The sequence below is a fragment of the Drosophila yakuba genome, chromosome 3L (genome assembly GCF_016746365.2).
Source record: "Drosophila yakuba strain Tai18E2 chromosome 3L, Prin_Dyak_Tai18E2_2.1, whole genome shotgun sequence".
Lineage (NCBI taxonomy): Eukaryota > Metazoa > Arthropoda > Insecta > Diptera > Drosophilidae > Drosophila > Drosophila yakuba.
The window spans coordinates 20,689,634-20,712,028 of NC_052529.2; the positions used below are offsets into that span (position 1 = coordinate 20,689,634).

At 43.6% G+C, this 22,395-nt stretch overlaps 3 protein-coding genes across 6 annotated transcripts; 1 reads left to right on the plus strand and 2 right to left on the minus strand.

The window, feature by feature from the left end:
* Positions 1-423: 423 nt before the first annotated feature.
* Positions 424-11,171, minus strand: LOC6534880 (ubiquitin carboxyl-terminal hydrolase 32). 2 transcript variants are annotated; one of them, XM_002095516.4, is made up of 14 exons: positions 10,865-11,171; positions 8,272-8,506; positions 7,928-8,204; positions 7,511-7,739; positions 6,587-7,446; positions 5,384-6,515; positions 5,008-5,310; positions 4,707-4,951; positions 2,820-3,466; positions 2,598-2,764; positions 2,346-2,533; positions 2,102-2,287; positions 1,577-2,044; positions 424-1,516 (listed from the first exon to the last, which is right to left on the minus strand). In XM_002095516.4, exons 1-14 carry the CDS (start codon positions 10,923-10,925, stop codon positions 1,238-1,240), a joined length of 5,277 nt encoding a protein of 1,758 aa, XP_002095552.1. In that variant the 5' UTR covers positions 10,926-11,171; the 3' UTR covers positions 424-1,237. The 2 variants fall into 2 exon arrangements, with proteins under 2 accessions (XP_002095552.1, XP_039229462.1); XM_039373528.2 differs by having other exon boundaries at positions 4,650-4,951.
* Positions 11,172-11,257: 86 nt separating this feature from the next.
* LOC6534882 (ras-related protein Rab-8A) lies at positions 11,258-14,673 on the plus strand. Its single transcript, XM_002095518.4, has 5 exons — positions 11,258-11,930; positions 12,921-12,981; positions 13,037-13,241; positions 13,504-13,644; positions 13,721-14,673. Exons 1-5 carry the CDS (start codon positions 11,807-11,809, stop codon positions 13,811-13,813), a joined length of 624 nt encoding a protein of 207 aa, XP_002095554.1. The 5' UTR covers positions 11,258-11,806; the 3' UTR covers positions 13,814-14,673.
* Positions 14,674-15,312: 639 nt separating this feature from the next.
* Positions 15,313-22,377, minus strand: LOC6534884 (bifunctional 3'-phosphoadenosine 5'-phosphosulfate synthase). 3 transcript variants are annotated; one of them, XM_015195416.2, is made up of 4 exons: positions 22,027-22,377; positions 18,267-18,381; positions 15,888-17,413; positions 15,313-15,827 (listed from the first exon to the last, which is right to left on the minus strand). In XM_015195416.2, the coding sequence occupies exons 1-4, from the start codon at positions 22,066-22,068 to the stop codon at positions 15,621-15,623; spliced, it is 1,890 nt and encodes a 629-aa protein (XP_015050902.2). In that variant the 5' UTR covers positions 22,069-22,377; the 3' UTR covers positions 15,313-15,620. The 3 variants fall into 3 exon arrangements, with proteins under 3 accessions (XP_015050902.2, XP_015050900.2, XP_002095556.2); XM_015195414.2 differs by lacking the exon at positions 22,027-22,377 and adding an exon at positions 20,077-20,358; XM_002095520.3 differs by lacking the exon at positions 22,027-22,377 and adding an exon at positions 19,219-19,429.
* Between the last annotated feature and the right edge of the window lie 18 nt (positions 22,378-22,395).

Below are 22,395 nucleotides of genomic sequence, written 5' to 3' on the forward strand. Positions count from 1 at the left end.
TTTCTACACGGTAGCACACCCGTACACCCACAACTTATATTTATCATAATCATTTGCAATGAAACCCGATATCAAGAAACAAAAAATGGACCCAGGTCGCGTTCACACAAATATTTAATACAAAACGTTTGACACTTGGCGAATGGCGAGTTCGGATCTCAGCAGAGCACGATTCGCGGTCAGTTCACATACGACAAGTAAAATAGTTCTTATTAACTTCTCTACTATGTGATTACATAATATAGATACAAATATAAATGTATTTAATTCCATTGCAAAGGAGTTCTGGGAGAATTATTTATGTGGGTTGGCATGGGATTAGATTCCAAAGAATCTGCAGTATTCCGTTAGTTTATATGTCATCGTCCCAAGAGTCGTATTCTTGTACTATTTTTTCTTCCATACCGTCAACAATACATTTCATTTTATTTCAAGCGTTAAAAGTTGTTTTATTCATAGCTTTCGTTTCGTTTCCAATATATCATCATGTATATTAATATAAATTAGTTAAGTTCTGCATGTATATATATATCTGTGGGTGTATATATATAATTTGTAAATATCAAATACATAATCATTAGACATATTGAAGTCATAATTGATAAGCGCAATACTAATTTCGAACCGAATATGCTCGGCGCGTCACACAAAGCCAATCAATACATGTAAATACGTATGAGTAGAGCAACAATAGTCTGCGAGTTTTTGGGATGAAATTCGTAACATCTTGATATTGCTGATCAATGGATAATATCAAACTGTTCAAAACGTTTAGCCGTTCGGGTTTCACTTCCGCTTGTTATTTACAATAATAATTACAAATTAAATGGAATTTCCCGACATGGTCTGGCATAAATAATAATTAACTGGCACTGCTGGCCTAATACAATTAAAATGTTTAAATTATATACAACAAAAACAAAGCAACAAGAAACTATTGAGAATGGATTTGTTCGGCGTAACAAACTAAACTCCACATGGGCCAACCAATATAACATATTATCTACAAGCTAAATATGAATATTGTATATTACATGCATTACACAATTCTCGGAAAAGAAAAATAATTCGTCTTAAAACTAATTAGGGGCTAATCAACTATTGCAGAAAATCAAAATAGTCTTAGAATAGTAAATAACAAAACATGCGCGGTTCGAAACAAAACACAAAACCCTCTAGAACAGAACGGATAAGATTGAAAAATATATCTTCATAGCCTTGATGTCCACGACATCAGTTAGGAAATTGAGCAAAGCTTCTTCAGCTCTCCCTCGGTCTCGTCCACCTCGAGTGGCACACTAGCGTTATTGGGCAGCGTCCGTCCTTCGATGTTCGGCAGATACGGTTCGTAGTCCAGGCCCTTGCGTTCGTAGAACAGCAAATATGCAGCACTTGGATCGATGACCGGCTTCTGGGATATTTCGCGGCAGGAGCTGTCGTTGTAGCAGTACCAGGAACCAGTTGCATTCGATGCATAGGAAATGTAGTGACCTCCGTTCAGCATGCCCGAGTGAGACTGCAAAATAGGGAAGGCTATTATACACCCAGAAGGATTAAAGCTATAGGTTACACCCACCACAACAGCATAGAGTCGGTATTTAGGATCGAACTCATCCACATCTCGTTTAAGTCGGTGTTGGTGATAGTCTTCGAACTCGCCATCCACGATTGGCGTTTTGGTGAGACTCGTCGAGATGAGGCGTTGTCGCCGGGCAGCATTTTTGGTCTTGCTCTGGCGCAGAATATTTCCTGTGGGCGGTGGTGACGCGGTAGCCTTAGTTGACCCCGTTTGATTTCGGAGGTCCTCCTTATCCTCCTTGTTGGGTGCATCAATTTCGTCCAATTCGCTTACAACTTCGTTGGTTGCCATCGTCATTTCAGCATCCTTCTTCAGCTCCAGCAGCTCCTTGTGCCGGAGTATCGTCTCCTGAGGCACTGAGGCCAGATACGGAGTGGGATCAAAGTCATCAAAAGGAAAGTGGACCACTTTCTGTGACTTGACCCACTTGCCGTTGACGCAGTTAAACCGCTTCAAGTGGACAATCTAAGGAACAGCATCATTAAAATTTCACTCGGCATTTGGTGATTAGACCTAGCTTACCAATATCGGAGGCAGTTTCCAGATCTGGAGCTTCTTGGTTGCGGGTTTCTTGCCCTTGCAGTGACTGCAGTGATACCACTGCTCCAGTTTCTCCTCGGAGGTGAAGGCGCGCAAGCAATGATTCAGGTCCACGGGCTCCACTTGCTCCCGCCGACTTATGGCAATGGTCTCGTGATCCACCCACAGCTAAAAAATTATAAGTTACTTATAGCATCGCAGACAAATTAATGTGTAGTCTACATACACGCTCCAAGGTGCTTTGGTAGCGCAAGTGCAGGGCGGTCGGATCCCAGTCAATGGCAATGGTAAAGTCTTCAAAGTATTTGGTTGTCGGTGTGTACGACAAGGAGGCGGTATATTCCGGCGTCCGTTTAGCCTCCAGATTTGGTAGCGATGGGAATTTAGCATTCATTTTTGGCGTCGATGTATTACCTGCGAATAAAAGTAGAATGCTTATTTCTAACAAGGGCAAGCGGATTTTAAAGTCTCTACGCACTGGCGGTGGCATTAATGGGCGGCAGGGCTCCCTGGAGTACATAATCATTGTTGCAACGAATCTCGCATCCGCGACAGAAACTTGACCAAGGGCAAATAGCGCAGGTTAGTCCATCTGCCTTGACGGCACGCAACGTAAAGGGAAAATCGTAGCCCAGGCTGTCATCACTGCGTATACATAATATCAGTAAACAGAAACATCAAAAGATGTGGAAATACTTACCAATCGGCGGCATGATTCGCTTGTTCCGTGGTGGCTGGCAATGGGCTGAGCAGCCTGCTCACCTGCAGCCACACCGCGCAGTATAGATCCTTGTGGGTGCCACCCTCGCTGTTTGGAATGAGTAGGGGAACGCCAAAGAGACTTGGCCTCGTCTTGTGGTAGGAAAGGAAGTAGCTGTCGTGCCGCGTTATTTTTCGATGTACGGCTACCAAATACTTGCCCGCCTTGTGCGGCGGCTGCGAGGAGCGACGAGAGTAGACCCCGCTACTGGTCTCCGGCTGCGAGGTGGTGATTTGATCCCGCTGATCGTGCTCCTCCGCGTTGCCCTCCTCCGCCTGCTCGTCTACGTCCAAACTGGCGCCCAGGGTGTGGCCAGTACTAAGGCCACTGGAATCGTTTGGCGACGTCCGGTAGGAACAGTCATCGCTGCCACTTCCGTTCCGGCTGTTAACCGGGTCCAGCTCCGCCAATGGAATGGGTTCCGTCAGCGAGCTCTCCATAGAATTTTCGCCGGAATGATTCGTGTAGGACATGGAGCTAGTGTTGCTCTCCGTGTGCAGCAGTTTGGCGGAAGATACGCGCTTCTGTTGGGCAGCAGCGCCGTGCATAAATGTATTCTCCGGGCTGGAGCTCAGGATTAGCGACTCCTGCACCGAGAGTTGGCATTAGACTTAAGTTGTGCTGATACAGGGTTAGTTTTTAAAGGGACTTGGTTGGTGTAGTCGTGAATTAAAGCTTTGGGAGCTCTATTAACCATGGAGCAATCTACTTTTAAATGTACAAAATAGCTATAGGGTAAACGCCAAAACTCTAAATCAATTATAAAATATACAAATTGTTTATGGCACGTGTTTTAATTAACTGGTTGGTTCATTTTAGTTATTTAGTGAGGGCGGTGGAGTGAAAAACTAAGTTGTTAAATTAACATTGTTTAGGTTTTATATTCTGTTTATGATATTCTGTTTTTTACTATTATTTAAAATAGTTCGGAAAAATTCATCAAAATGACTAGAAATATGAGACTATAAAAACTTTAAGAGTAAATGTAATATTGTTTGAGAAACATTTGAAAGTTTAATACATAAAGATATATCTGATAATTTGAATCCAAAAATACATCAAAAACACATCTATCAAACAAGCTAAAAAAATGTATTTCGTTTTGGATACTCAAAACTTTCTAAAAAACAAACACAATATATGTATACGGCATCGCAAAGCTATGAGAATGACCAAAAACTACAAGTAAAATAATAATTCACAAGCTTCCAACTTGAAAACCAGAAACAACAAAGAGATTTCCAAGGATAGCCAAGAGGTGATTCGAAGTGTTTGATTGGGTTTAAGCAAATAATTTACATTAGTTATAGAATAAGGCCAGCAACAAAGTAAGTGATTAGTAGAAGGATGTATATATTACAAATAATTGATATCAATTTGGTAGAAGTGTGCGAATACGAAAGTAGGGAGAAGGTACAGAGTATGCTAGTACTTTTGTGTAGTTAAGAGGGAAGCCCACAAACCACGCAGCAGACGGCAACTGTTCATTTAACATAGTGTATTTAATATATTTAGATCAAACGCTTGTGAAGTGACAATCAAAAAGCAGACGGAGGCGGAATCTTTGGCGGATTCGGATTTCGCATTCGCAATCAAGGACGACCCGACGATATATCATAGCAGCAGTTTCGCCGCTGAGGAGCAAGCTCGCTATCCTAGGCAAGGAAGTTCTGAAGCTCTGAATTTTAGAATTCGATATGGCCCCAAAAAGATGGGGCGTAAGTCTATGATATTAAATACGTGTATGTTAATATAGTTTCGAAGCCATACCTTGAAGCAAAATAGGCTGTGGGGCATGCACTCTCTCTTTCCAAAGCACCGGCTTACCTTTCCGGCCTCATCTGGCAGCAGTTCGTGCACCTGGTTGTCCCCGCTTCCGATTTCGCTGTAAGTGCTTACGATAGGATTGTAATTGCTGTTGCATTGCGACACATCCGTTCCCACTTCCGCCTCGCCTTCGACCTCCAGGCCAGAAACGTGCCCATTGCATAGGACTCGTGACGAGGCTCGGTGGCTGGACGTCTGCAAAGTGCTCAGCGAGGACAGCGAGTCCTGGGCGCTCGTGATGAGAGCTGAAAGATCGAAAATGTAGAAACACATTTAGCTGCTATACCATTAGACGACCTACCGGAACTGCGCTGAATGTCCTTAAGACCTTGCTCTATGTGCATGCTAAGTCCTGAGTTGGATCGGGTTCGCATACTTTGTTCTGGCAGCTGATAGACGTACAGCTCCTTGGCACTCTGCGTCCGCAGTTTCTCGTCATCAGCCAGCACTTGGCGTATTTGTGAGTTCCACAGTTCGCAGACGAGCATCAGATTTGGCGGCAGGGAGCACATTGTTGACAACTTGTGTTTCAGGTGCGAGTACTTGCAATCTGAGTTCAGACGAAAACCATATTTGATTGGTACGCTTCCATCCAGCAGAATTACTACAAATAAGAAAAGTATAAATATGTAATATATGAAACGTAGTAGTATGGGTTTCTACTGCAAATTACTCACCCAAGACCTCGAAGTACACATAATTCTCTACCGGAAGCGGCAAACTGAGCAGGCTAAATGGATCGAATCGTACCGATTCGTGTCCACAACCCAGGCAGCTAACCTTGGATTTCAGCTGGCCGTAAAACAGATCAATGATTATTGACTGGTTGCGGGCGTGGTGCTGCGACCAGGCTTCGGCGGCCACTATTTTGTCTGGACGACCATTTGAGTCCTTCAGCTCACTGTACGGCTTCTCCATCACCCGGTTAAGGTCCTCATGCAAAGCGTCCAATAGCCACTCGAGCAGCTCCTGGGAATCGTGCTGGCCTCCACCGGCGAACTGGGGCGCATATTTGTTGACGCAAAAGCGTAGCTTGAGTGGCGCAACAGATCTAGTTGTGGCAGTCCAAACCTCCTTGAGCAGCTCCGCATAGCGCATAGCTAGCTGACCCTTTGTGCCCAGTTTGTTGGCCGCGTTCACCTCAAAACGGTGCATCTCTCGCTGGAAGTATTGTGCCAGTGGTTGGGTATTAAACAGCACCTGAAGAGCGGCGTTCATAAAGCAGGTGTTACCCAGATTGTGCAGGCCAGTGGCTCCGGGGGCATGTACCGACATAATCGAACTACGGGTTAGGCGACGCCGGTCCCCTGGTGTTCCTGCACCCTGGCCACTTTGAGCGGTGGCTAAGGAGCCAAGTTCCTCCGGCCAGGTCAAATCTTTGTTGCGGATTTCCAGCAACAGCTGGTCGTTGTCCCGAATGAGCAGCTCTTTCAGGCACATGGCATCCTCTTCTAGCAATATGGCACCATTGTCCAGCTGTGGAACATGCCACAGCCGTATATCCTCCGACTTGAGACGCAGTTGCTCGCACAAAAACTCGCCCACCTGGCGCACCGTGGCCAATCGACTGAAGGCAGCTGTGTAGGCCAAGTATCGCTTTGGCGGTTGGAGTACACTGCTTGCAGCGATGGCGGCATATCCGCCTCCGGAGGCCAGGACTCCATAGCCGCCGCTCACTGTAGAGCCCCAGCTACCGAGTTGAGTGCCCCCGCCTACGCCTGTCTGAGATGGCTGCACCTGGTGGAGCAGGATTCGCAGGTTTAGAGGGTAAAGTTCTAGTTCCACATCTGAGTTGGGTGGTTGAATGACCTGCAGGAATCAAAAATTAAGTTCATAAATAAACTTTTTTGATTTAAGAAAAAGTTTTTTTTTTTACTTACCTGTCGTGGCAATGGAAGATTATCACCATACCATCGATTCAATGCCTTCCACAGTGACTTGGGCACCAGTTCAAAGTCGTGGTTCTGAACCAGGGGTAAGTCCCGCTTGAGGTGACCACCCTCGCCGGTAAGAGTTCGAACATTGCGGAACGGATTGACGGTGATCAGATTGTTGTTGTCAATAGGTCCTGGTCGCACAGGCCCGCAATGCCGTCCAGCTGAGATGCCACTACTTGCTGACCCGGAACCGGATGCCGATCCCGTGCCGGAGCCCAGGGAGTAGCAATCCTGCTGTTCCAGGCTGTGGGTGTTAAAGCTCTCATCACAGACGAGCGCCTCATCAACAGCGGTTCGCTGGCTGGCGGTTCGCTTGCAATAGTCGCAGGTGTGTGCCGTGTGCTGAGTGTATTGCATCCAACTGAGCCACCAGTCACGCGTGATCAAGTACCAGAACTGTCCCACGCGGTACGGCCTGCGCTCCTCCCGTCTCAGCCATCCCCGGACAATATCGTTCTCCATGTGCTTGCACTGGGGCCACAGGCCAAAGACAATGTGACACAGCTCGAAAATTAGGTCCAGCAAGGGCTGCATGAGTCTCAGATCACACTGTACGTTCCACAGCATAAAATCCTCAGCGGTCAGCGACACATTGTCTCGGGTTAGTTTACTGGGCGTCCCATCTGGACTCCTCCTCTGTCCGAACTCCAGAAGATCACTTATCACCAGTTGTTTGGTCAGATCCTTGTATTGCTGTGCTTCTCGATTTTCCTTGGCCACCAACAGCAGAACATTGATCATCTGCAGTGTTTCCTCGTGACTAAGAACTCCATCACGATCCACATCGAAGATTTTGAAGCAAACTGTGGGTAGGCGTTTATTTACTTATTTGATCATAGAGGGATGATAAAAGTATATAGTGCTCACATCGTGTCCTTTCCACACCCGGTCCCCGGCAGGCGGCACTTACTCCGCAACACAACTCCTTAAAATCGATGTGTCCGTCGCGGTTCTCATCAAAGGCGTTGAAAAGACCTGCTAGAGCATTCTTTGGTATGGGTGGGCTGATCAGGGGTCCCAGGAACTGCAAGTCGATTTGCCCGTTTTGGGAAGTGTTTTTCAAACGCCAAAACTCCTTTTCCAGATCGCCGATGTCCTGCAAAAGAATTTAATGGGATTTCAATATGAACTAGCCAAATGATAAAACTGGAATAATAGGCCATAGAAGTACATTGGGTGGCAGACAAGAAAACAGATGTGTAAGTAATCGGAAACTATTTCACACAAAATGATTTGCGCGCATACGGTTGCGAACTTCTATTAGGCCCAGTTGCACATGCTAACCTTCTCCTCAAGGTGCGTCACTCCAGCGAGGCTCTGGTAGAACGTTGGCGTCTCCAGCTCAGAAGTGAGGCTAACACAGTTGTCGGCCAGCAGCCATTTGGAGAGGACCGTGGCATTGCGGTGCTTTATGATCCAGTCCTGGAACTGCTCGAAATTGACGCGTTCGCTTTGCGCGAATAGGGAGACGCTCTCAAAGGGAGCCAGATTGACGTTGCGCACGTAGTCCGACTTGATGATGAAGGTGCCGGCATCGTTGCAGTAGAGGTTCCACAGGAATCTAAAACGAAGGTAAATATTTGTGTTTGCTATAAGTAGGATAGCTTTGCATATTATGGCCCACTCACTTGGTTTTCTCCGCTTGGGTACCCCGAGTTATCAAGACCAGACCGCAGAGCAGGTCATTGAACGAAATGCCACGCTGGGTGCCACCACAGGCGGCATATAACATGTCCACGATCTTTGGCGGCACTCCCTCACACAGCACATCCTGCTGAAAGGCATTCCGACTGAGGAAGTTCCTCCCCACGCCCGCAGACTTTTTGAAGGCATCTCTCAGGCGCCGAAGCTCCACGTCGCTTACTGGAATAAAAATCAGTGAATGAGTAACGCTTGCGGTCGGGATTATCCCATGTGCCCCTAATTAATAGCCGGTATGCCTGTTAACCCCCTCATTTGATACGATTTACGACCTTGATTTCACACCATCCGACTTGCCTTCAATAACGAACTGATTATTGGAACACAAGTCCAGTATAAAAACCCAATTCAAATACACTCGCTGTAATTGTTTGTCATTGCAATAAACATAATTTCCGAAATCATTTATCAATTCCGTCACTTATGGTTTAAGATCCCCTGTTACCTAATTAACCATTATCAGTAATTGATTTTTCACCAATTACTCGATGTGCAAAAGTGAATTGTGGTAGGGTTGCAATGAGGGGGAATGTGAATATGTTCTTCAACGAGAATTTATATATTTTTTATGATAATTTTATACAACTGTTCTTCTAAAACGATGAAATACTTATACCTCTCTTAACATTTTTTTGAAAAGGAAAACAAAAGAAGAGGTTATCCCGAAGTCCACAACAAAGTTATTTTTTTATAATTGTGAATCATGTTCAGAGGAATCAAAGCACATAACAAACGACAGCTAAAAACCGTTTCGCACAAAAGTCAAAAAATGATAAGAAATGAGAGAACAATGTTTGTTAATCATGTGTGCATTCTTAACAACATGTTAATTTTTACTTAATATAAAATGTAATACATTGTTTGTTCTCTATGGAGCAAAATTAATATATGTAATATCCCTATTGAACATTTTTCATTCATGCCCCGTTGCCTATAATTTAATGTCGGAAATAAAAAGCCGCAAGAAGCGCCATTGCATTGACAATAAATAAACCATTTTAATTTCAACGATCAGGTTGAGAACAGAGCCAACTGATAAGCGCCAAACCGGGCGTGAAAATACATTCCAGTTGATTGGACAATATTGCAGGCGAATTATGCGACGTCACGGAAACGGCATTTTATTGAATGTCAACTGCAACTCGAGTCTGCGATTATTGACCACCGCACATACTTGCATGCCAGACCTCACTTTCCCCCTCGTTTCTTCAATTTCCCTTCCGTTGGCTTGGTTGTACTGAAACCGGTTGGAGTGGGTAATAAGAAACACACGCACCTGGTCGTACGCCCCACTCCAGTGATGGTGGGTGGTGGAGGGGTGGTCAGGAGTGCTGGTGTTCCGGGCAGTGAGCGTTATCAGCGACACTCGGTTTCTTAACTCTGGCTGGGCTGGCTGGCCACAAATCAGCAACCATAACCATAACAACACCAGCAGTTAGATGATTGCCAGCGCAAGAGAAGGTGAAATAAAGTAAGTAAAAGGCAGTAAGGGAAGCTAAACGTCATTGAGATTGGAACGAAAAGGGGTGGACAAGTTGGCTAAAATAATCTCATCTTTTTAAATGATTACCAATTGATATTGCTGGTTCACTATTATAAAATATTTGGAAAACAGTGAACAGTACAATTCTCAGACTTTGTACCCTTTTTAGAAGAAGTGATGTATTTTAATAATATTTTGCTTTGATTTTCAGTATTCAATTCTAATCAGCTGCAGTTTTACATAAAGTACATATTTCCTCTTCCTATGATATACCATTCAAAATGCGTATTCCACTTAAATACAATCTCTAAGAAATTCCCGATTTCCCGAAGCAGCTGATAACATGCAGAATTAAAAGCCCAATATAAATGATTTATTTTCAAAAAAAATGTTCTCATGAGTATTTCAATTGGAAACTGATAAACCCCTTTTTCTTGCTCCCCTTTCATTATGCACAAAATTATTTGATGAAGGTTTCTTTATAAAATACTTCAACAGTAGACCTTTGCACATAAAGTTCGAAATGAACACTGGAATGACATGCTGAACTTGAAATGAACCGTATTCGCAGCGACATCCGCATCCGCGCATTCCAGTCACCCTAAGCGTGAACTGCACTCCACTGGCCGTTTAACTGTTTCTCATGTGCCTTCGCTGCTTTGTTGTCTCTCACCCACCCAGCGCACACCTCCCACTGCCCACCCCAGTCGATGAGCTTTTCTATTGTGACGTCACTGGCGGCGGAGACGCAAATACCCATGCACATGAAAACACACATGAAATAAAGAAGCCACACTGGAATGGCAGCAGATAATTGCAAGAGATAGGATTAAGCAGAGCAGGAGGAGGGTGGTGGTCAGTGGAAAATATATTTGGTCTGCAGACTTGGGCGCAACAACACAATGGAATCGATTGCACCTGCTTGAAAGTTGTGGTTGTTGCTGTTGCAGGGGGTTCTGTTTTCTTGATTAGCAGTGACCTATTTTCTGCGGCTGTGAGACGGTACAAGTACTAGTAACCAGCCGGAGGAGACTCACCGCGCTTCACCGAATCCTCGTAGCTGACGCTATTGGAGTGCTTGGACTCCTTGGTGCCCATGGTCCAGAATTTCTTGTTTGCGGGGGTGCAACTCAATGGATTCTGGGGCTCCTCCTGCTGCTGCGTCTGGCGACGCCACTTTTCACATTTGTTCAACTTCACTTCACAGTCGCGGGCGGAACAATGAACTAGGGTTGAGGATCAGGTGCAGGATCAGGACGATATATGTATATAAATATCTAATATACACCTGTCTTTTTGCCTCTTGTCTTGTGCTATTTTCTTGTTTCTTCTATATTCACGCACTTTCCTACACTAAGCCACAACAGCTGTTTTTTCCATCGCCCGATAAGCTATCGATAGGCGCCGACGCTCCAGTGTTGCGCAGCAGCGAGTTATCGAAAGTCATATTTTTTGTACGGGCGTAATTAGAAAGCAGTAATTAACTCAATTTCCACGTAATTTCCACAACAAACCAACGTAAACTCGCTCTGCGAAGCGAGCGCCTTTGCATTTGCCCACCGGAAAAGCTGCCGCATAAAAACCGAAACTCGAGCGCAGTCACAAAAAAAGTCTTAAAACTACGTCGCCATTTTTGACACGGCTCCGAAATCGAAAACACAACACACACACCCAAGAGAAAAAGAGCTGCGCTGCGGAGAGAAGGAAAAAACTATACGTTTTCGATACGATTCGATTCATTCGGTTGTGGATTTGTGCGGTTACGTCTGGGAATAGTTTATATGTATATACATTCAACGGCACGCATGGGGCATAGTCGTGATTAGTGTTATTAGCCAAGAATCGGAGAGGAAGTCAGTTGATTAAGGAGACGACGACGTGTACAGAGCATCACCCTTAACCCTTACCCTAACCCCCAACTAAACACTAAACACTATTATCGGGGCAGATTCTGTGATCCTACCGCAAAAGCACATAAAATGGCCAAGACCTACGACTATCTGTTCAAACTGCTCCTGATCGGTGACTCCGGAGTGGGCAAGACGTGCATCCTTTTCCGATTCTCCGAGGACGCCTTTAACACAACGTTTATATCCACAATAGGTGAGTGCCATCATCCGCGTTTTCCGCCTATTCTTATTTATTAATTATGACACCTTCGTTCGCATGAACTCATTCGCAAATCGGAATCCGAGCTTCTGGCCCAGTGACTCATAAAGTGCCAACGCTCTCCTCTTTTTATTTTCCCTGCCCCATCCGGGCGTTTGTCATAATTATTGTTGTTTCCATGAGAGGGGCACTCCGCCCATGTTTGATTTCTCGCCTTTATTAAGATTTCCCCGTAGGGAACATATCCGGATGCCTTATCTCGCCCTAGGATTCCCACCCGCATAGGAAAGCGATCAGAAATAAGTACTCAGTCCGAGTACCAAGAGTCTTTGTACTTTCACTGCTCTTATCGCCCCAGAAGCCGGATTGTTCTGATACGAGACTTGTCCGTCGCACACCGAATCGAGAATGCCTTATGAAATACCAAATAGACCCGTGCCCCTAGGACTAGAGGGAATCCAACTAGATATTTCTATGAGAAGACAGTAAAGCCTTCCTAGCGCACACAAACCATACGTTCTTAAATAAATTCAAATGTTTATTTAATGTGAATGATATCAACTACTAGTTGAAAGTTAGAATTAGCTATTATTAATATTTTAAATAAATCAAAGAAAACCACTCCTAATCAATATAACGTGAAGGGACCATAATCACAATAATATTTGACGTGTGCATTGTATTTTCTGTACTTGTGAACACAAATGTAGAGCGATTCCCATCTCTGCTCGTGGCTAATAATTGTTTATTTTCGTTTTTGGCACGTTTTCCTCGCGACACTTCCAATTTTGGGGCATTTACTTAACGACATTGTTTAAATTAATTGCGTGGTTGGTGGATTTCGGCTCTCTTTGTCTCTTTTGTCTCTTATTTTGGCTTCGATGTCATGGGTTCTGACCAAACAGGTTTAGCCTCTTGCCAAATTATTTAAATTAATTAGCAAATGTACATGTGTGTGTATGCTCATCTGTTTTGTCTTTGCAGGTATCGATTTTAAAATTAGAACAATTGAATTAGATAACAAGAAGATTAAGCTGCAGATATGGTAAGTAATAGGCAGGTCCATCTGTAATTTCTAACAACCTAAATCTTCAATACAGGGACACTGCCGGCCAGGAGCGTTTTCGCACAATTACCACGGCCTATTATAGAGGTGCCATGGGCATCATGCTGGTATATGACATAACCCAGGAGAAGTCTTTCGAGAACATTAAAAACTGGATTAGGAATATCGAGGAGAACGCCTCCGCCGATGTCGAGAAAATGCTGCTGGGAAACAAGTGTGAATTGACCGATAAACGACAGGTATGGCAAATGAAAATTAGTAAATTAAGATCACTTAAAATCGTAATTAGGTTCACTGCTTAAGTTGAATGAAAATTTGCACTTGTAATATATTATTTATGTATATATTCAATTCAGCTTACAATTTATGACCATTTGTATATTTCATACCATTAAGGGATCTGCAATGCTTGGGTACATTATTCTGTCTATACTTTGAACCTTCGTACAAAAACGAATAAAGCGATTCGCCGATAATTAAACACTTTTCCACCCATTCTAGGTTTCAAAGGAGCGCGGCGAACAATTGGCCATCGAGTATGGCATCAAGTTCATGGAGACCTCCGCAAAGGCCAGCATTAACGTGGAAGAAGCCTTCCTCACCCTAGCCAGTGATATCAAAGCGAAAACGGAAAAGCGAATGGTAAGTGCTCGGGTGGCGAGACTCGGACAAAGCGTTTTTTACTGTGGCTAACAATTTACATCCTTTGTGTGCGCAGGAGGCGAACAACCCACCCAAGGGCGGTCATCAGCTGAAACCGATGGACAGTCGGACGAAGGACAGTTGGTTGTCCAGGTGCAGTCTGCTTTGACGTGGCAACGTGCGCTCGGCATTAAAGCGGCGTGGTGGCATCGGCTACACGGTAGTGGTTTATGGTGGTAACTACGAGGTAGTAGTTTCCTTAACTCCTGTTAGGTTCGAGTAAAAGCGGGACCCCGAAAAAGCGGACACTAACTGACATCTAAATCAACCTTAAACATCAATCAGCAGCCGGCTCTCTTTAACCGAATAAGCGCGTTAATGGAATAGAACACAAATTGCATTATGAAACAGTTATTAAATAAAGTATATGACGACAGCGTGTACGAAATATACATAGGCATGATAATATATATATATATATATATATATTTATATATATACGTATATAACTAAAGTTTAAAGAAGATAAAACGATCCAGCGATAACGTAAATCGAAGAGCAGCCAATCCAACCCGCCCGCGTCCTTCTCGAAGAGGTTTTAGTATTTACGGAATGATGATTTTCTCTAGCAGCCATGGTTGTCGATTTGTAAATTATTAATTGTAAAACAAATATATATGTACTATGTATGCATATGATTAGTTGACCTGTCCTTGTTTTGCTCATTGCTTCTGTGTACTTTCGATCGATTCAGAAACCCTTTTGCCATTACCTTAGGAATACGGAGGAGGTCCAGACGCACAATAACCCAAAATTGTATAACCCAATCCGCCTCACACCTCCCCCTTCCTGCCCCTAACTTTATAACGTATAATGTGGTAGTATCGCACAGATAAAGGGTGCTTATTATATTATTATTCTTCTTAATCTTCACACACATTTCATTCGGTTAGTTTGTATTCTATTTATTTTGTTCTTTGCCGCACACCACATGACTTTGTCAATAAATCGTTACATCTAATAATAAAACATTAAGAAGATTTGCAGACGAGATATCACCAATTAAAGGTAGTCGATCGATAAGAATCGATCGGCAGCAATAAACAATTATGAACACATACGCAGCGCAGTAAAATAAATAATGTGAAATTAAATGATAACTAATTGCATATTTGATATTAATTAATTACTTGTAATATTAATGATTAAACGTATACAATTTTATAAAAATAAATCATGTGCAAAACTAGTGGGAGCGAGAATTTTCAACATTATTTTTGGCATATCTATAGAAACTGGCAAATATTAATGTTGGCCATGGATGGAAAAAAAGATCAAAATTGTGGGCGTGGCAGTTTTTGACGGTTTGTGGGCGTTAAGTAGGTGGCCAAATTTTTTTCTGCTTTAGTTTACGTGTATAAAAACATTTACTGGAAATATTTCATATGGTGCGTTTCGTAGCAAGGAGCTTCAGTCAAAGATTCCAGTTAACATAGACAGTAATCTGTTACCTAACATTCTGCAAAAATTCACGCTAAATTCAAGAGATCGTTTATTTAAGATTAAATTTTAAAATAACTTATATGAGCCTAATCTTTTTTTGTATACTGATCATAGAAGCCATAGCTTCATGCACAATCCTCATAGCAGCAAAAAAAAAACAACCAGTTTATTATTAATTTGCTATTTTATTATTTATATATGTATTAAAAACTGTCCACAAAATAGCTGCACGACATTTTGCTTACGATAAAAAAGAATTGGGTGACTTAAGTGTAGATACAAGTAGATTGTACGATACGAACATTTAGTTAGGAGAAGCACAACATTCACACAAGGGGACAGCCAAGGATTTGGCTTTAGAAGGATGAAAAAAATATGTGGTGATAAGAGCCATAAGGTGGAAATATATATAATAAGCACACAAGCTATAACTAGGAGGAATTGCACGTTGCGAATCGAGTGTAGGCAGCGGGTTACACCTGCGGCAGGTTCTGGTAGTAGGTGGCCAGGATGCGCCACGCCTCCGGTTCCATGAAGCCATCCGGCGGACTGGCTCCAGTTTTGGCCAGGGTGCGCATCTTGGTCCCCGAGATGAACTCAAACTCATCCTTCCTCTTGGGCTCAAAGAAGGCCATTCTACTGGCGCTCTTGTCATAGGCAGCAACACGGAAAGGCAGGATCTGAAAAGAATATATCGATTTCATATTCGGCTAGATTTGGCCTATTGCAGTGGGACCAACCTCCATGCTGTCTAGTCCCTGGGCCATCTTCAGCACACGCGCTCCATGGGTGGCGTCGTATAGATTTCCATCTGGATAAGTTTCCTTGGCCGGATGCGGCATGCCAGCTGGATCGCGGCCCACAATGTAGAAGTTCGCGCCGGCGTTCATGCGGGCCTTTGCGTGCCACTGCACCTCCGTGGGACCGGCGTACATCATTGGCGAAGGGAAGATGGCCAGTACTGTGTCCTCTCGTCGCAAAACACCTGCGTCGAGCACGGCCTGGTGTTGCTTCATGCGCACATCCAGCGGCACATCGTCGTCCTTGGTCCAACCACCCAGAGGGTGCAGCAGCAGCACTGGCTGCTTGAAGCCGCGCTCCAGCAGTTGCCGGCGAGTGTCTTGCATGAGGAGGGCATGGCCGTTGTGGATGGGATTGCGCAACTGAAAGGCGAAGATGGCGTCGGCATTGAGCTCCTTAAATCGGCGCCTCAGCTCGTTGGGAGTCAGCCTATACTGATCTAGTCCGTCCTCCCAGCGGATACGCTCGATCACTGCTAGGTCGCCGCCGACCAAATACTCGCCGGACTCGTAGACCTGTTTACTATATGGGTGATTGGGGTTGCTGGTGCCGAACTGGCGGGCCAGCCGCTCCTCCTTACGCTGAAAGTAGAACTCGGGTCGCCGCAGAATGGCTACCGCTTTGCCTTGATATTTGAGAGTCAGCGAGGAGCAGCCATCCAGCCGATCCTTGTCCGCCAGAGTGGCGCTCAGAACAATGGGCACTGAGTGGTTCTCGCGATAGGAACCGTCCATGCCGCTCTGAAGTGTGTTGAAATGCAGCGTCTGCAGGTACTCATCCTCGCGCATAAATCCGCGCAGTGGATATGCCCATCCCTCGGCCAGCACTTGCACCCACTGCAGTTCCACCGTGCTGATTTCAATGGCTTGAAGCGACTCGGCCTCGTGCCGCAGTGCCTCCGTGGCAATGGATTCGCTGGGATAAAGTTCCGGCAGCAGGTCTACGTCGCGCAGCGAGCGCGGAATAATTCCCTCCTGTTCGAGCAGCGTCACCAGCTTCTGGGTGGACTCACGCACCGTGTAGCCGTGCGTGTTGACCACCAGTTCCGGCATCTGGGGTCGCTCGTACTCCTGCGTGATGCCCGTGAATCCTTTGATTACGCCCTCGCGGGCCTTCTTGTAGAGTCCCTTCACGTCCCGAGTCTCACACACATCCAGCGGAGTGTCTACGAATATCTCATAGAACTTCAGGCCCGCATCCTTGTGGATTTTGCGCGCCATCTCACGATCGTCGGCGAAGGGCGAAACGAAGCTGCAGATGGCCACCACTCCGCTATCGGCAAACAGCTTGGCCACCTCGCCAACGCGACGAATGTTTTCCTCGCGATCGGCGGGCGTAAATCCCAGGTTCTTGTTCAGCCCAGTGCGAATGTTGTCGCCATCCAATCCGTAGGCCGGAATGCCCCGGGATACCAGGTACGCCTCCAGCTCGAAGGCAATCGAGGTCTTTCCAGCACCACTAAGGCCTGCAAAGGAATGAGTTCCAGCATTTTGTTGAGAAAAACAGGTGGTTAAGGTTTATATTTTAAGGAGTAACAGTGGAATTTATAACAAGAGAGAACGCTATAGTCGAGTTCCCCGACTATCTGATACCCGTTACTCAGCTAGTGGAAGTGCGAAGGAGAGTCGGTTTGTGGGCGTTAGAGAGGGCGTGGCAAAATTTTGTTTGGCAAATCAATAGAAATTTACAAGACTAATACAAAAATGAAAAAATATCAAAACACTTTTAAAAATGTGTGGGCGTGGCAGTTATAGGAGTTTTGTGGGCGTTAGAGTAGGCGTGGCAACATGAATCGACAAACTTGCGCTGCGTCTATGTCCCTGGTGTCTGTATGCTTAATTTCAACTTTCTAGCTTTTGTAGTTCCTGAGATCTCAGCGTTCATACGGACGAACAGACAGACGGAGAGACGAACGGACATGGCCAAATCGACTCGGCTATTGATCCTGATCAAGAATATATGTACTTTATATGGTCGGAAAAGCTTCCTTCTGCCTGTTACATACTTTTCAACGAATCTAGTATACCCTATTACTCTACGAGTAACGGGTATAATTATAATTATTATCATTAACTTAAGCCCATACGTAGCACATTGCGAAAACATTTAGAGACACGTCAAATAATATTCTTTGATAAGTAAAGAAGGTTTTTAACATTTTGTGGTTTTGCAATCTAATAATGAACATGTTAGATAAAACATAATCCCAAAACTAAAAGACTACTTTTATCAGAAATAAATAATTATGTTGTAAGCATTATTAAAGTAATAAGATTGATCTACTACTAGTTTCATATAAGCCAAATTAACGTCCTTACCAGTCAGCCACACGGTGCATCCTCGGAATCCTCGGCAGAGTCCCAGATTCTTGCCGCGCGTCTCCCTGGTGACATGGTGCTTCTGCTCGGTCACATTGGTCGCCACCTGTAGGCACTGCAAACAGAAATATAATCGGGTTTAGCTTTCGAAATTAACATAAATTAATATTCATGTCAACTTGGGTTGGCGATGGACTCCGCCTCGGGCCCCTTCTTTTCAGATTGTTAGCCACGGCGGCCACAAAAGCCAAATTCAAAGAGGGTGAAGCCGAATCATAATCCAGTGCCAGAGGCAAGTCATCGTCGAAATACTTTGCTTTGACCCCGGGGAGATATTCGTGTTGAGCTCCAACGTTCAGTTTGTTGACCTTCCGCTGGAACTCGAGTGTGCAGAATCGCGAATGGAGTTATGCGATATGGGTATGCTCATGGGAATAGGCTGGGATCTATCGCAATGTGAAAAGTGGGCACACATTCACGTTCGTGGTAGTCAAAATAATAATTTGGACTCAGTTCGTACTTATTTATAAGCCTTTCCGTTCACTATAATTCCGAATTCTTATCCCGAAATCATTTCCTGAAATGAAATACCTGAGGACTTCATAAATATACTCCTTATGACATATATCCAAGCAGATAATGTTTGCAAATAACCTTAAATGTATTGCTAATTAAAATGAGCAATAGTTTATGAACTTAGCCTTTTTTGCAAATGGTTTAAAATTGGGTCACTGTGCTAGATAGTCATTTATACGTTATACTTCACCCTCTGCTGCTCTCACTCTTCTAAAAGGCACTATTTGTATTTTTACGCTTACTGAGCCAGATAATAAAGACCTAGAGATTAGTGGCACTCGACTTAAGTATCTGTTCTTAACTCTGGGAATCCATTTATAGCTGAAACAGTCATACAAGTATGCGTTTAAATATCTTTATTCGGCTTTGGTCTTACCCTTCTTTTAATATGGGGATAAAATCCAATAGGCGGATTCGGCATTATTATTTTATTTTATTTCGCTCTGAAATGCAATCGAAGTAATTCCCTATTCTTCTTAATGGTTCAATTATTTTACATTGAGCACTGATAGCGATGCGGATTCGACTCAGATTGCGTTGAAAACGAGCTCACGATGGATGAATTTCGTCATAGACACGCGACGAGCGTCGAAAGCGAACTGAAAGTTTTCAATAATATTTATGGTATTATATGGGGCGCTCTGCCTTCAAAAGTGCCAGAGAATGGAGCCCAAAGAGAGTGTGAGACGCAGAGAGATGTCCATGAGTATATCGTATTCCATCTCGCCCTGATCTCTCGATCGGCAATCCACGCACGCATCATTTAGATTCTCCGGTTCCAGTTCCATATGGAGAAAATGTTTGCACAGTCTGTCTGCTTACTAGTCCCATTCTTTCTTGGCCCTCTCCACCCTTTATCATCTGCTGCTGCCTTATAAACTCCCTGGCTCCTGGGCTCTAATGTAGCAAAAGGTCAAATGGAACGGACATGGAACGATCCCATAAAAGCTGGACACTGATCGAAGACCGATTATTAAAGTTAGTGGGCTAATTGTGAAGGTGCTCCTGGTCTACACCAATTAAAGCACCACTCAATACTTAATTTTTTAAGAAATATTTGGCCAAGTAGTATTTAGGAAAAGTAAATATGAGGTAAATAAGAGGTGTAGTGTATGTCTATCTGCAAACTTTTGTTTATCTGATAAAAAAAACACTTCGAAACCTCTGGAGAAAACAAACAGACCTCTCCTACTCGAGATACCATCTAAAGATGCATCATCCCAATGGAACTTACCGCATCTTCAGGCTTTTCCACACTCGGAAGGCAGCATCTTTTTTTGGAGGCAGCACAGCCAGAGCTGTTGTTATTATTATTACTATAGTGGGCAAGCGAATTGGCACATCGAGTAAACATTTTCCAACAAAAACGAAACGAACTCTGGGCAGGTGAAAAGAAAGCGGGAGTCGGACAATGTGCGCTCTTTGATAATTAAACAAGTGAGAGTTCCGCAGTTGAAGAGTTTAACTGCCAAGTTAAGCAACCAGCCAACCGCCGAAAACGATGAACTTTCTCGCCGAAGCTCCAAACTGCAACTGAAATTCCACAGGCTGCAACCAAACTTGGTAGAGATCCACTGTGTGGAGCAGTGCGATATACACTGGTGGTCCACCTAGGAACTCGTTTATGGAGGTGCTTAGCGGATAGACTTAAATTTGCTTTGTTTTTATTGCAGACAAACAGTCGTTTAAACAGCTAAGTACACAAACCAATATGTGTGTATGTGAATAATACTTTTCGGGGAATAGTTAAACCTAATATAACATATGCACGTTATAAAAATATCTTATTTTGTTTAGTTCTTCTTTATTCCATGTCATTCCATTTTTTTCTATTCAAATTGTTTATGTCATTCAATTAGGCAATCACTTTTAACGATTTAAGTAGTATCTATAAAACTACAACGTAATGCAATAACACATTAAATGCAATAACCATTAAACCCAAATGTTGCTATATGGAAATCAAATTACTGGCCGCCAAAAAGCTTAGAAAGTGAACTGCGCACAATAAACAATGAAAACACAAAACAAAATAAGTTTCTTGGTTTTATTAAACCAAATAATATTACTAACAGTTAAAGTTAATTTAAGTTTTTTCTTAAGTCACTTAATAGAAAGTAATTTGGTCCGCATCCCAAGAAAATAAATATTTTAAATAACTTTAAAGCTGATCATTATTATTAGTATTTATTTTTTTAAGTGGTTAAGTTAAGGAAATGCGATAAACAAATTTTAAAAAAATGCCACAAAAGAAGAGTCAGTCGTAAGTTATCTCTGGTCATTCAACCTGCAAGTGAAGCCGAGTTGTTGACCAAGATTCCAACTACTTTTGGCCAACTCCGACTCCAAAGTGGCCCATTGAAGTTGATGTCTCCGACTTGACACCTTTGCTGCCACCACTTTAGTTGGCTCGCAAGACTTTCTTTCTAATTTGAACCTGTTTTTAGCCAAAGCAATAACATTTGCTGTGGTAACCAGTTGTTATCAAGGAAGTAGTTGCTGTTGCATAAGTCATTCATTGTTTTATCTGTGCTGAGATAATTTTTAATTGAAAAAGAGCGGTTTTCTTTGTAGCGAGGCAACGGGGAATTCGAATCACGTATAAAATAAGTTGAGTTAAAAATGATTGTTTTTAATCAGACTGCTTGACATAGTGAAATGCAAGGCCTGCGGTTTTGTTTGCATGTGTAGAAAATATTTCTGCTGAATCAACATTTCTCGACACATCAATTTTTAAATTTCTATACATTGTAATAAAGTTTAAAAAATGAATGCTGAAAACAATCTTATCAGCTGCAAGCATACATTACAAAGTTTGCCCATTTCATGCTTTTCGGTAGTAAAGTGCAAATTTAAAACTGGAGCAAACGGCAATTCGTCATAGAGTGAGATAAGATTAGGCCGGGTGTTACGGTCTAGTGTTACGTGTCTGCTGATCCATATGGAGAGCATAAGAACCGGAAGAGCGAAGCAATGGGTTTGGGAAGTGGGGAGATGGCGGAAGATCTGGGGATCTGTAGCGACACATGTATATTCAAACAACCAAGGCTGATCAAATAGATTCATAAATTAAGACATATTCAACATTTGTAGGTGAATTTCATCGGCCCACTTGTTCAAATAGAGCTGGAGAAATGGGCTTGCTCGACGTTTTTGGGCACAGGGCCACATATCTAGTACTCACCGTCTTCTGACGCTTTTTACTACTCTCCGGAACCTCGCTCATTTCTCGAGGGGAACTCTACAATGCTATTGTAGCCCACCAAAGTAGCACGTCCTCCTGCCGAGCAATTCCAAACAAAACTGCGAAAAGTAGCACTTCGAATCGAAATTCAGTGCAATCGATGAATGAAGTGTGCCACGGAGGCAATTTTCGGGAGACTTTCCGTATTCTGAATAGGTGCAGCACTCGCGGCAGAAGGACTATTGCACTAAATAGCTTAGAGTCTAGTTATAACTTGAATAAACGTTTAAATTTGGGGAACGAGAAATGTATTATTACTAATTCACATGCACACAAATCCCCCACGCACACCAACGCAGCCATCGACAG